Source organism: Eublepharis macularius, chromosome 8, assembly GCF_028583425.1.
Source record: "Eublepharis macularius isolate TG4126 chromosome 8, MPM_Emac_v1.0, whole genome shotgun sequence".
Lineage (NCBI taxonomy): Eukaryota > Metazoa > Chordata > Lepidosauria > Squamata > Eublepharidae > Eublepharis > Eublepharis macularius.
The window spans coordinates 104,627,765-104,641,751 of NC_072797.1; the positions used below are offsets into that span (position 1 = coordinate 104,627,765).

The 13,987-nt window shown below is 44.1% G+C and overlaps 1 protein-coding gene across 1 annotated transcript in view; it reads left to right on the forward strand.

Moving 5' to 3' along the window:
* Positions 1-13,987, forward strand: part of KDM4C (lysine demethylase 4C) — a 385,835-nt gene that overhangs the window by 343,223 nt on the left and 28,625 nt on the right. The window contains exon 19 of the mRNA XM_054986639.1: positions 4,493-4,663. Coding sequence (XP_054842614.1) covers positions 4,493-4,663 — 171 coding nt within the window. The remainder of the gene's footprint in view (positions 1-4,492; positions 4,664-13,987) is intronic.

A 13,987-nucleotide genomic window follows, 5' to 3' on the forward strand; every position in this document is an offset into this window, starting at 1 on the left:
CTGAGTAAGACAATGGTGTTTTTTCTTCTTCTTCCTTTTGGATAACGAGAAGAAAGCACCTACTATTGTTGGAAAACGTCCATATTTTATCTGAGGATATGTCATGGTTATATTGCTGAAGTTCTGTGCATGCTTACCTGGGAGTAAGCCCTGTTGAATAAAACAGACTTTGTCGTGTCTTCTGTACAGTCCTACGGGAACTGCGCATGTTCAGGCCCGCCATAGACATTCTAAAGCTCTTAAAGGCACGAGATGCTCTCCTAGCCTTTTTGCACACTTTTCCCCCAGGCACAGTTATAAAAGGCAGGACAAGTGGCTCCCTCCCTCAGTTCTTCTTTAGCCTCTGCTGAAGAAGGAGATGTTCTTTGCTCTGCTCCTCAATTCCAGAGATAGATGTGAGTTTGGGCCTCAACTCCATGGCTTTAAAGGTCTCTTCAAGAAGTGTTCACATTGTGAAACCAAAATATCCCAGTTGGATGGGCATGACAAATGCCTGCTATGTCTGGGTGAAGGCCATGGCACCTTGCGGTGTGCAGTTTGTAAACAATTTATGCCCAAGGCATGCCATGAAAAGGCATCATGACTGAAAGAGGCTCTTGGGGAGTCAGCCCTAAATGGTACTACCAACTCTGAACATAAAGCCACAGATAATAGTCTGCAGCTCCCAGAACAAGCCTCCTCGGTTCCTCCAGCATGCTCAGTGCCTGTTACCACTGAGAAGGACCAGTCAGTTCCAGTGGCTCACTGGATGGCTCAACCTTGGTGCCAGTTGGAGCCGCCTTTGAAAAAGGCTAAGCTCAAAGCGAAGCATGCTAATAAACCATTGACTTTGATGTCACAAAAGAGACATGTCTCTGGTCCCTACCATCCTCAACCAGCTGGGCCTGAGGGTCAATGTACAGAAGTCATCCCTAGCTCCCACCAAAGGGTGATATTTGTAGGGGAGGGTGTCTTGGACTTGCCTTTCTTACCAAGAAAAGGATAGGAAAATTTCTCTTCACTCTAAACAGGACCCTTTTGTACAGACATCAAAGTGCAAAACAAATTCAAAGACTGTTAGATTTTACGGCCTCTCTGACTTTATTAGTTCTGCTCGCCAGGCTGAGGCTTCATCCCCTGCAGAAATGGTTCATCCAAGTGTTCCACCCCCACCATCAGACCCCATACATGTGATTTTCTATCCCAAGACTCATCCACAGGTCCCTAAAATGGTGGAATAACACACAGAACCTCTTAGTGGGGCCCCCCTTCAGCTCCTCCCCAGTTCATCCTGATCTGTCAGGATGAGGGGCTTTTTCTGGGACCACCTAAACACAGGGAACAAGGTCCCCTCAAGACTCATCAATGCACATCAACCTCCTTGAACTCAGGGCAATAAAGGTATGATCTGAAGGCTCTGATTTGCCTAGTGGAAGGTAAGAATGTTCAGATATGCATGGACAATATAACGGCCATGCATTACTTGAACAAACCAGGGGGAACAGCTTCCCTGGCCCTCTCCTGGGAATCATCACTGATATGGGTGTGGGCTATCCAGCATCCAGTCACTCCCTTTGCCATAGATATAGCGGGCAAGGACAGTGTTCTGGCAGATATATTAAGTTGGTCCAAATCCCAGAACTACGAATGGTCTATCCGAATGGACTGCCTCCATCCTGTGTTTGCAATGTGGGAGTATCTTACCATAGATCTGTTTGCCACAGACCTCAATGCGTTCAATATTGTTCATGGGCAGGAAAGGGTAAAACCTTACTCAGAGATGCCTTTCAGATCCTGTGGTCGGGCACCCTCCTGTATGCATTCCCCCCTCTTCCTCTTATGACACTAACACTCAGCAAGATAATGAGAGAAGGTTCCTTAGTGATCATAATATCCCCTTACTGGATGAGGCAAGCCTGGTTTCCCACTCTATTCCAAATGGCGCAGGGCAGAATCTACCATTTTCCCCTAACACCACACCTGCTACAGGACAATGTGGTTCTCCACCACAACGTGGGCACTCTGAAACTGACAGCCTGGTTTATTTCCCCCCTGGACAGAATTTTCCTTCCCAGTCTAGAAGGGCCTATTGGAAACTAGGAAACCATCCCCCAGGAAATCATACCTCGCCAAATGGAAAAGATTTTCTCTTTGGGCCACAGACAACAACTTGAACCCTGTCTCAGGGTCGTTACCATCTGTTTTGCACTATTCGGTCCAGCTAAAGGATCAAGGTTTGGCTAATTCCTCCATTAAGATCCACCTAGCAGCCATTTTCGCCTACCATGATGATATAAACGGGAAATCTCTCTTTGCCCAACCACAATGCAAGTCTTTCCTCAGAGGTTTAGCAAACCTGTATCCTAGGCTGATTCCCCAGTGGAGTCTTTCTTTGGTTCTCACTTTACTCATGCATAAGCCTTTTGAGCCCCTAGCTACCTGCTCCCTTATGGTTCTGACAGTTAAAACAGCCTTCCTGGTGGCTATAACTTTGGCTAGGAGGATGAATGAATTGCAAGCCCTGAGGCATACTCAGTTTGGTGTAGTGGTTAAGGGTGTGGGACTCTAATCTGGAGAGCTGGGTTTGATTCCCCACTCCACCACTTGAAGCCAGCTGGGTGACCGTGGGCTAGCCACAGCTCTCTTGAACTCTCTCAGCCCCACCCACCTCACAGGGTGTTTATTGTGCAGATAATAATAACATACTTTGTAAACTGCTCTGAGTGGGCGTTAAGTTGTCCTGAAGGGTGGTATATAAATTGAATGTTGTTGTTGTTGTTGTTGTTGTTAGGATGTTAGCAGATAAGGTGTTTCTTTGTCCAAGGCTTCCCTTTCTGTCGAGGGTCATCTCTGCTTTTCACTTAAATCAGGACATTGTCTTACTGGTATTTTCCCCTACTCCTACAACTAACACTGAGAGACTTTTGCACACCCTCAGTGTCAAACGTGCTTTGTGCTTCTACTTGAACAGGACAGCTCCTTTCCGAAAGGACCCTAATCTCTTTGTCTCATTTAAAGGGCCCAAAAATGGTCTGAAGATTACCACATTTCAAATTGGATAGTTTGGCTCATTAAGGATTGTTATATTCAGTCTAAACAACTATACCCATTGCATGTAAGAATGCACTGTACAGGGGCTCAGTCCACATCATCAGCCTTCAGCTTGAGCATCCCTCTAGTGGACTTGTGTAAGGCCTGGTCTATGCCATCCTCTTTCATCAAGTAGTATTCTGTTGATGTAGACTCCAGAAGGGACGCAGCTGTGGGCAAAGCCGTCCTCAAGGGTCTCTTCCATCAAAGAACTTCACACCCACCTCTTGGGCAAGTTAGCTCGCTCATCTCCCATGTGGGACTGCACAGAAGATAGGACAATGAAAACAGGGTTACACTGTAACTGGGAAATCCTATTAGACTAGATTTCTCAGTAGAATAAGGAGCCAACAGCACATAGACTGTTATTCATATCGAATCCCACAGGGTTTCCAATAAGCAGGGAGAGGGGGGTACCAATTTCCCCCCAACTGGAGACTGGACACAGTGAAAACATTTTTTCTAAGTTTGCGGAAGCACATTTCTATGATTTTAATAATAACAATAACAACAACATCCAATTTATATACCACCCTTCAGGACAACGTAATGCCTGCTCAGAGCAGTTTACGAAGTATGCCATCATTATCCCCACAACAAAACACCCTGTGAAGTGGGTGGAGCTGAGAGAGCTCCAGAGAACTGTGACTAGTCCAAGGTCACCCAGCTGGCTTCAAGTGGAGGAGTGGGGAATCAAACCCAGCTCTCCAGATTAGAGTCCCGTGCTCTCTTAACCTCTATACCAAACTGGCTTTACAATTTATTGATCCTGGCAGATGTGCTTCCATGATTTCCCCGATGTTTGAAAAATCTTAAGGAAACTCTGACAGTACCAAGTCTTTATTAAACTGAGAAAATACTCTGAAAAATATTTTGTAAGTGGCAGAATCTCTTCTGGAAGTGCAGTTGTAGGCTAAAGGAAATGATTCTGCAACTTACAGATTCCTGGAGTCTACAGCTCCATTCTTAGAAGGGTCTTCAAGTGTCAGAAGCTCTGCAAACACAGTGGGGGTCATGGGAATGCATTTGGCAAAATTCTTGAATTGCAAGATTGTGCAAGTGTATGCCTGTTGTAATTGCTCCATGGTAACTGCAGACACTTGGGAAGGTGATGGTGGGGAGACTAAAATGGGGAGCAGGACAGGGAAAAATATTGCTCCCTCATTGTTCCTGGAGGTTCTGTTCCACTGAAGATTGTGAGCTTTGTGAGAAGATCTTTACATTAGAGGAATTGAGAGGGATCGAAACCAGAATGAGAGAGGACTGCAGGAATCTGACCTTTCATCCTGATCACGGCTTTCAGTCTTAAGTGGGGGAAGACTCACGTATAGCAGGGGCTATACATGTTATGCAGGGGCTTATGGAATAGAGACTGTAGGCTTATCATTTTAAGTAATAGTGTTTTTTCATCTTTTCTTTTAAGAAGAGTAAAGCACTTGAAAAAGCAGTTTCAGCTGGACAAACTGTCATAGCAAAACACAGGAACACCCGATACTACAGCTGCAGAGTAATAGGTGTTACGTCTCAAGCTTTCTATGAAGTCGTGTTTGATGATGGTTCCTTTAGCCGTGACACTTTCCCTGAAGACATTGTGGTAAGTATTTATTTTAAGAAACTGATTTTAATTTTTTAAAAATTTAAATAAGTAAAATTGAACTATTTCTTTTGACCTTTAAACAGGGATAATTAACTTAATATTCCATTCATGTTTGTTATTTCTTGCTGCAGAGAATTATTGCTTTCTCATGGGGTTCCCAACCTGTTTGTTCTAATTAGTATCCACCATTTCACTAAATGAATCAAAACTAATCTTCCAAAGTCTTTTAATTAAATAAGAAATATGTTTTTAATAAAAGATATTAGGGTGGGAATTCAACGTATTGTAATCTGTCTCTGAGAGATAATAAAACAAAATTCCTTGATGAATTGGAAAAAAAATTCTGTGTTCAAATATGTAACAGGCATAATGGTTCTCATGAATTTGGTATGACAGCTTGTTTCTGATGTGTTCATATGATTGTTGCGCAATGATGATAAACCAAGGGGAAAAGATGGTGGTTTTGTAGTATTTCTCAAGATGCATCTTAGTGCGTGCCTTTCTCACTTAAACCATCATTTTTACAAACAAAGTGAATTACCAGTTCATGTTCTTATTTGGGGCAATATGCCCATTGTTGTGTATCCTTTCTTAAATTCTGAACATGATTCTGCCTCGTCTTGCATGTGATGCAACTTTCATGCATTCTTATTTGGAGGCTGGTCCCTTTTCACTTCTCTAATCCTCAGAGCGCTGGATCTTTGGCTGTCTGACAAAATTCTTCAGGCTCCATTACATCAGTCAAACGTCGTCAATATACAGTAGCAATATAAGTATTCTGCAGGCATTTCTCTGCCTGTCTCTTGTCCCCAAGGGAACTAAAATAGTTTCAGAGTTCTCTTTCAGATATTTGAAAATATACAGAGGGTGAATGGGTGGACCTCTAGTCACCATATCAGCCCAAGAGCAAACTTGTGAACTCTGGAGCTGGCATGGAGTATATAATTTGGGCCAACTATTTTTTTCCAGTATTACACACTCAGGATGGTGTCAGTATAATTTCTTATTGAATTATTTTATTATTACAAAACTTCTGTAACTGGTGATATATATATGATTGATGAGTCATCCTGTTGAATCTTGCATTAGAGTACTTACTTGTACAATACATCTGCTTTTTATATATCATCTGACAGTTTATGCAAGTTATTGGGGTGGATTTGTACTAGACATGGGCACGGATAGAAATATGAAGCAAATTTTGTCACAAAATGGGCCATTTTGTGTGTCATGAAACAGCATTTTTAGGGCCGTGGTTATCACACAATTATCACAAAATTCATGACTTTTTGGCCTGTTTCGTTAGCTTCATGAACAACTCATAATTGCAGACAGGCTGGCGCCGATCTATTGATTCCTTAGGCAACAATGGGCCCAGAACTTTTGTTGCCATTGGAAACCCCAATCACAGCCCACTTACCCTTGATTGGCAGCTCTCCTAGCCATCTGGAGAGCTTCCATTCTGCCCTATACAGCCAGGAGCTGGGGGGTCAATCCCCTAGGCAATCAAGGAGGTGGGCCTTCTGTAGCCATGTGCTCACCAATCTCACCCCTCCAAACCCTATTAGGCAGGTCTGTCAGCCAACCACAGACCTCCTGTTCTGATCTATGTCAGTGTTTTGCTGGGATTGGAGTGGGAGAGTGTGTGGAAGGATTTGGGATTGTGCTTTTGGCTGCTGCTGCTTTAAAGAGACTGTAAGAAGCCTCTTATTTCCAGCTTTTGGCCTTGCTGTGAGAAGGTCTTTGGGTGAGGGTGCCTTTTTCCTCCACCCCACCCCACCCCTCACTCTATCTTCCCAGCCCAGCTCCACCACGGCTGGTCCTTCGTCCTCCTCTGATCCAGCACTCTGGCAGCACTTCCCTTCCCACCCTTCCTGATCAACGTATTGCAACCTGGGAGGGTGGGTGGAGGAGAGCCTGCTGAAGTCTCCCTGTGAGTTTGGCATCTCTGGGTATGAAGGGGGCCGTTGAAATGCCCCAGGTTCTGACGAATCATGAAACTAATGAATCATTTTGGCAAATGTGTCAACTTTGTGAAATTTTGTGATTTGCAATTCATGGATTGCTACAAAACACGAAACTCTCCTTTTGGGCTTTTTCTGTTTCGTACCCATGTCTAATTTGTACATATCATATGTTTTCAGATATTTGTCATGATTTCTTCGTTTGGCTTGCCTCTCGGTTCCTCAACAGCTATTAAGAGATTGGCAGAGGTCAGTCTCACAGTCCAGTCTTGTTTGATTAATGTCTGCCCATATGTTTCATTCTCATGGAATCTCATCTGTTGCATGTAAACATATCTAGTTTTGGGAAATAGGGACTTTTGTTAGAGTTTGTACCCACCCTTGTATAGGAGGCTATATGACCTATGTCTTATACATAACTACAGCTGCAAGGAATAGGAATGTTGTCTGAAATCAGTTGTGATTCCAGTGCCAAATACATAACCCAAAAGTGCAGGGTTTGTTCACAGAGTAGGAACGACAGCAAAAAATGAGATTTATTGACATTGTCAATAAGAATTGTAAAGATAATGAGCTGTTGAATGCAGTAAGATGGATGACAGACAAAAAAGAGCAGAAGTATTCATTTGGCACTAGTATCCTAATTTGGCAGACGGATAGTGCTGAAAGATAAAAAATCATTGGTCATCCATTTTCTTTTGCTAACTGTAGACAAGAATTTGCACTAGAAGCACTATTTAAGAACAAGTTATGTGTAGGACAATTTAATCTCTGCACTGTCACTGGCTAGAGCAAGTTGAAGGGGGGGAGAGTGCAATTTGGCCAAGGTTACGGTGCCCAGCCAGGACCGACATGTTGCAAGCCCGTAATAACCAGAAAAGGTGTATGTGGGGAGCAAGATGTGCTGGGAGGCATGTGATTATGAATATACATCTTCTCGTACCTGTAGATGTGCCTGCTGATCTTGGCTGTTGTCTTACAGCTTTTTCAGCCTGTAAAGTTGCCCTTCAAACATTATTAGCAGAGATTATGCTGTGTTCCCTGCTAAGTCCTTCCTTATAAAATGGTCTAATGCCTTTTTGGAAGTCTAATGCCTTCCAAAAAGCAGTATGTAACGGATTTAGCTATTCACCTCCCACTGGTGATAAGGAAAGCTGTGCAGCTGAAATCCTGCTATGTCCCTTTGAAAAGCTTCTCCTTAGTTTAGGGCATTATGAACCGCATCACTAATTACTTGATTAAAGAACGTCCAGATATTGCATATACCAGGCTATATTAATATTAGAAACCTGTTTGCACCTGTATCAAAATTTGAGCTGTGGAGGGAAGGAGAAACTGCATACTACCCAAGTGGGGTAGCTTGATTTGGAGTAAAGAAGAAATGTAATCAGGCTTGGATATGCCCCAGTGCTTCTAAGATTGTAGAGAAGCAACATATAATTGTTTGCAGGAAACACCAAAGAACTTTTAGATTCCTTAGGGAAATCTTGTTGTGTTTTCATCAGATAATATACCTGTAGCATCAGTAGCTGGGAGGATTTTGTTTTCATTTCCCTACTCTGAAACGTCCTAATCTGTGCAATGTGCATATCAGGTGTTAGTGCCACTGGGAGGACTTACTCATCAAATTTGGTGTGAAGGTGATGTTGCTGCCTGTTGAAGAAGCGATTTCTCCAATCTGTTTCCCCTTTTTGGCTAACTAACAAAGATAGCAAAAGCTTTCAGTGTTTGCATAATGTAGTCAAGCCACTACACAATTTCAGTTCAGTTCACAGTTACATTTATGCAACACACACCAACATTTCATGTTTGTACACACTTCGAAGTGGTTGCAAGGAGGAAGAAAAATGGTAGCATTTTCACTCAAACTTTGTGTTATAATAATTATAGACAGTAATAGCCATGGAAGCCATTGTTTCCGTTTATGATAAATGCAGTTAGGGTTGCCACGTCCCTTTATCCTTCTGGCAGGAAGGGGGTGGTCCTGGCACTCATCTTTACAAAGTCATCATGCATGTGCAAAACATGCATGCACACCTGGCGCTGATGTGATGTCACTTCCGGGAGTGACATCTTCGCTCCTGAGCTTTGTGCCATTGAGGGCCCAAATCAGTCCGGTGCAAAGCACGGGAGCAGTCTCACAGCCTGCATGATGATATCACTCCTGGAATGATGTCGTCACGCCGCACTGGGAGCATGCCCCGGGAGGCTCATGTGCTTCACTTGCATGCCTTCCCCACCCTCCGCTAGCCAGGTGAGTGGTGAGGGAATGGAGGCTAGAAGCAGGGGATTCCCCACCCCCACTGGGGGACCGGCAACCCTAAATGCAGTTATTTTACTTATTCATGAAACTAGTGGGCCTAATTAATGTTTGTTTTTAGGATTCCAGTTATTTTCTCATGCTTGTCTTTCTAGGATTTGTTTTGTGATCTCTATATGATTTCACCGAATTGGGCTTTCATAAGAAATACCCACACAGTTATGGTCCTAATGAAAGGAGTTTTTAATAATGGAACAACATGGCTACCTGCAGTTTTTGTCTTCACACAAATAACTGCTTTTTCTGATATCAATACTTGAAATAATCTAAATGAAAAGTAATAATCCTGTACGTACATTGTATTTAACCTACAGTGGTCTCTGGTAATTTTTGTTACAGCTGTATCAGCTAGGCTAAGACTTCAATGGCCTTATTCTGCTAGTCACTGATAAAGTGGACTTTTGGATCTACGTTTGGGATTAGGGCTGCCAATCCCCTGCTGGAGGCAGGGGATCCCCAGCTCTTGCCCCCCACCTCCACTCACCTGGTCAGCGGGGAGCAGGGGAGGTATGCATGTGAAGCATGTGAGCTTCCACATCAAGCATATGAGCATGCCGCATCATGTGCATGAACTTCTGCATCATGTGAAGCGTGTGAGCTTCCACATAACATTTTCCACCACGATGTAGAAGCTGCAGATATAGGAAACTACACTAATTTGGGAGTGATTTTTAGCAAATTGCTCCCTGGTGCGACCTGCAGCTTCTGCATTGCATTGGAGAATGACATAATTTTCTGGCATGACAGGTGGGTATGGTAGCACAAGTGTGATTTGTGCATGCGTAGGAAGTAAGTTCCCATTCCCCCCACCCCCACTGGCCCACTACTCTGGTTGGGCCCCTGGGGGACCAGGCAACCCTATTTGGGATCAATGTCATGTATGGACTAGTTCTGTAAAATAGAGTTATTGTACCTTTAAGAATAGTCCCTTTTTCTGCTCTGGGCTGGGATTACTAGCTTTAGTGGCTGTTTTAGGCCTAGTGATTTATGTTCTAAAAAGTAATGGGAACAATCTGAAGTTTCTCGGTTGGATCTAGCCAGCTTTTTCAATGAATCTCACCCAGTTCCACCCTTTATTACAACCCCTGTCCCATGTAACTCTTGTTCATATAGGTCTTATGATCCCCAGCATAGCCTTTTGGGTAGTCAGATGTCTTCATTAAGCATGAAGTGTGCATAGACTTTCAAGGTGGTGCAATGATGTCACTTCTGGGAAGTAACATCATCATGCAGGGGCCGGAAGTGCGCCTGGGGTGGTGCAATGACATCACTCCTGAGTGTGATGTCATTGTGCTGCCGCAGGAGCGTGCCCAGGAGGCTTATTCCCCCGCCTTTCCTCCCTGTTGGCCAGCAGAATGGAGGGGGGCAAATGGGGGGCAGAGGGTAGGAGAGGGGGATACCTGCCCCACCAGGAGACCTGGGTCCCCAAATCCAATCCTTTGGTATGTCAGTAATGCATGTCTTATTAATACTGAGCAATATTTAGCAAAGACATAGTTCCAGAATGTTGATACAGTAATAAATACATTCCTACTGTGTAAATCTGAAGACCAAGCAAGACAAAGCATTCTTTAAATAAAAAGTTTCTGGATTATATCAGAGTAGCATAAATACAAATCAGTAGCACCAAAAATGACCCCTATCTGATCTACAGATCTAAGAACTGTTCATTTGAGCATTCTTGATGCTTGCCTATTAGAAGATAATGGCTAAGATCCAAAGAACAGTATGCATTTACTCAAAAATTCCTTTTAATATTGTCTCCATTAGATCTCTAAATGCTGATGGAAAAGAGTAATGTGCTTCACTAAATGTGTCAAACCTGCTTTTTGAACACAATTTCCAAAAGAAAAAAACACCTCCGTACTGGAAAAAAACAGGAGTTTGTGTACTGCAGGGCCTAAGAGAATGAGCTGTGATCTAGGATATCTTCACCAGTCCATGTCTCATCTCAGTGGCACAAGCTCATATAAGTAGTTTTAGATAAGCCACTCCTTGTCTCCATGTGCAGTCTGGGTTTAATAATATTGGATTGCCTTGCAGGTCTTGGGTGAAGATTGCTGTGATAGTGGGTTGGATCCAGCCAGCTTTTCAGGCAGCCTCCCCTGATCATCCGAAAAGGCTAGGCTGGGGATCATGACACCTGCACATATCAAAAGCAATGTAGGTTGGAGTTTATAAGGAGGAGAATGGGTGAGATTAAGTGAGAAAGCTGGCCTGATCCAACCCGTTTTGAATGCTGATAGTGCTATAGAAATGCCATAAATTTGTTTATTTGTTATGGTGGGGATTTGAGAGAAAAGTTTGAAGGTTTAAGAGAAAAGAAGGTTTGAGAGAAAAATTTGAAGGTTTGGGAGAAAAGAAGGTTTGAGAGAAAAGTTCTGATAGGCATGTGGATTATGATGTAGGTGGTTATGTTGGTCTGTAAAAAACTGCAAAAGTAAAAGTGGATTTTGTATGTGTGCCACTCTAGTTCTCAGCCATTATACCCAAGACCCCCAAAATATTTGACACTGTAAGTTAGGTCTTTGATCCTGAACACATAGTGGAAAAAGATGTGTTTCTTACTGCACATCTGTCCCCCAATGCGTCATATTCAAAAGTATCACTGCCTTCCAGATTTCCAAGGTCTGTATTTATCAGTGCTCTCTGAATCACACTTAATAATGTAAGTGTGCTTCGAACTAGAATCCATACTGATGTATAAGGTAGGAAAGTACTGGCCATAGCCACCAGAGCATTCATGCTCAAGACAGCATTAGAATTCAGGTTTCCCAGCCCCTGGCTTAACAACATCCATTGAGGAGGCAAATGGATAAGGAACTTGAGATTTGTGACTGGATCTCCAAACAGGGTAAGGCATTGACTTGGGTCAGTGCCACTGTACTAAGGCGTGTGTGTGTGGGGGGTCTTTTCCACATATAGTCTTCCTAAAGGAACTCCCACCCCACAACCTGCTATTAATTCTGATGTTGATAGCGGCTTAGTTGAAGGGGGAAATTAGCTCTGAAAATATTCAAGATGTTTGTTTTGATGTTTTCTGTCTTGGAAATGACACTAGGGGACAAGGTAAAAGCCCAAAATCCCCCCCCCTTATTTTGAAGAATATTTGTTTTAAAGAAAATTCATTATATCTAGAGATTTGACCACATATTTCTAGCATTTTATATAGGGGTGACCTGAGCCACACATTTAGAGATGCACAGGTCTTTAGCAGAGTCTGATCGAGGGGGGGCAGGGGGGTAGTCTGCTCCTGGCACCACCAGGGAGGGGGCACCGGGAGCAGCTGCCAGCTGCCGGAGCGCGCAGGCGGCAGCATGGGCAGCCTCACATCCCCCCGCGCTGCCTTTCGCCTGCCCCACGGGACAGGGGGTGGCCGGCTTGCTGCACACCCCCTGTCCTGCAGGGCAGGCAAAGGGCAGCGCAGCCACCCATGCCATTTGCCTGCCCTGTAGGAGAGGGGGCAGCCAGCCGCCCCTGGTCCTGCGGGGCAGGCGAATGGCGCGGGCGGCCTCGCAGCCCCCTGTGCTGCCTTTTGCCTGCCCTGCAGGACAGGGGACGCGCGGCAATCTGGCCACCCCCTGTCCCATGGGGCAGGCAAAAGGCAGCGCAGGGGGCTGCGAGGCCGCCCGCGCCATTCGCCTGTGGAGAAGTGAATGGCGCGGGCGGCTTCCCAGCCCCGCACACTGCCTCCGGCGCCCCACATGATGGCGTCACCAAAATGACGTCATCACGCCGCCCCGGGAGCGCGCGTGCGTGCGTGCAAGGCTCTGGGGTTGCCCCAGGCTCTGGCAACCCTAGATCCGGCCCTGGTCTTTAGAAAGGACATTTGTCGATCCTATCAAGAGTTGCTTTTGCAGATGAATAGACTGTAATTTTGGTGTGTAAAATACATGTGCTGTGTAAAATACCAATGCCTGTGTAAAATACCCCTGTGTAAAAGCCCCTGGGAACTGCCACACTACCCATAGATGGCAGCCATCACGTGCCATGCACCCACTGGCTTGCAAACCTGGGTCCCAGGTAGATCTAGGGCCAGGGCTTGCTGGACTGTCATGGGTCCTATTCCAAATATTCCTGTGCTCTAGCTCTGTGTTGTCTGATTTTTGTGTTCATTGATACCATGCAGAATATATAGCACTGTTCAGTTCAGCTCAGGATAGAAGCTGCTGCAGTCACAAACCATAATACAAGATATATTACTATATGACTCAGACTGTCAATCCAAGTAAATTTGACACAGCTACTGATTAACTTTTTTTGTCTATTACCTTTTTCTAAAATTGCTCTTACCTCACTCAAAAGAGGAATTGAAATATAAGGGTTCTTTTCTTTTTTTAAAAAAAATCACTGATACATGCAGCCCTTAACAGAATTATGCTAACACTAATGTAACAACATACTTATAAGCAGAGGACCTGAGAGAGCCTTCAGTGAAATGAGAATGGTGACGATTAAGCCCCCGTCATTCAGTGCTTTAAATTCATCACCAGCCATGAAAAAAGAAAAAAGGGCCATTTAGAAATGTGACAGCAAAAGTACATCACAGAAATTTTCTAAAGACTACTTCTGCTTTTCCACATACACCTAAATTTCACAAAACATCCAAATTGCCATCTTTGACTTTCTTTTAGAATTGGTTGCATTTTTGTGATTGTGCTGCTGAAGAAAAATGGCAATATAATAATGTGACAATTTGAGTTGCTGTTTCAAAATACCCCCTCCCCTCCCTCTACTGCTATGGAATGTTCTTCACATATTACCAGTACAACCATGCAAAGATGTAGCCATAGAATACGACTCTGGAGTTTTGAAAGTGTCCCATAGTGATTTCCACACTATGTACCAGGGCACCCCAGTGTTTCTAAGTTGCTAGCATACTATGAGAACTAAACAAATGAATTCAGTAAACTCCACACAAAGGAGGCTGCCTTCTGTGTGTCTGTGTGATGTATTGCTCTTGTAGCCTTTCCTCTTTGCAATCAATGTTTCCTGGGAATGCCACATTGGTGTGATGGTTCACTCAGGGCCACTCTA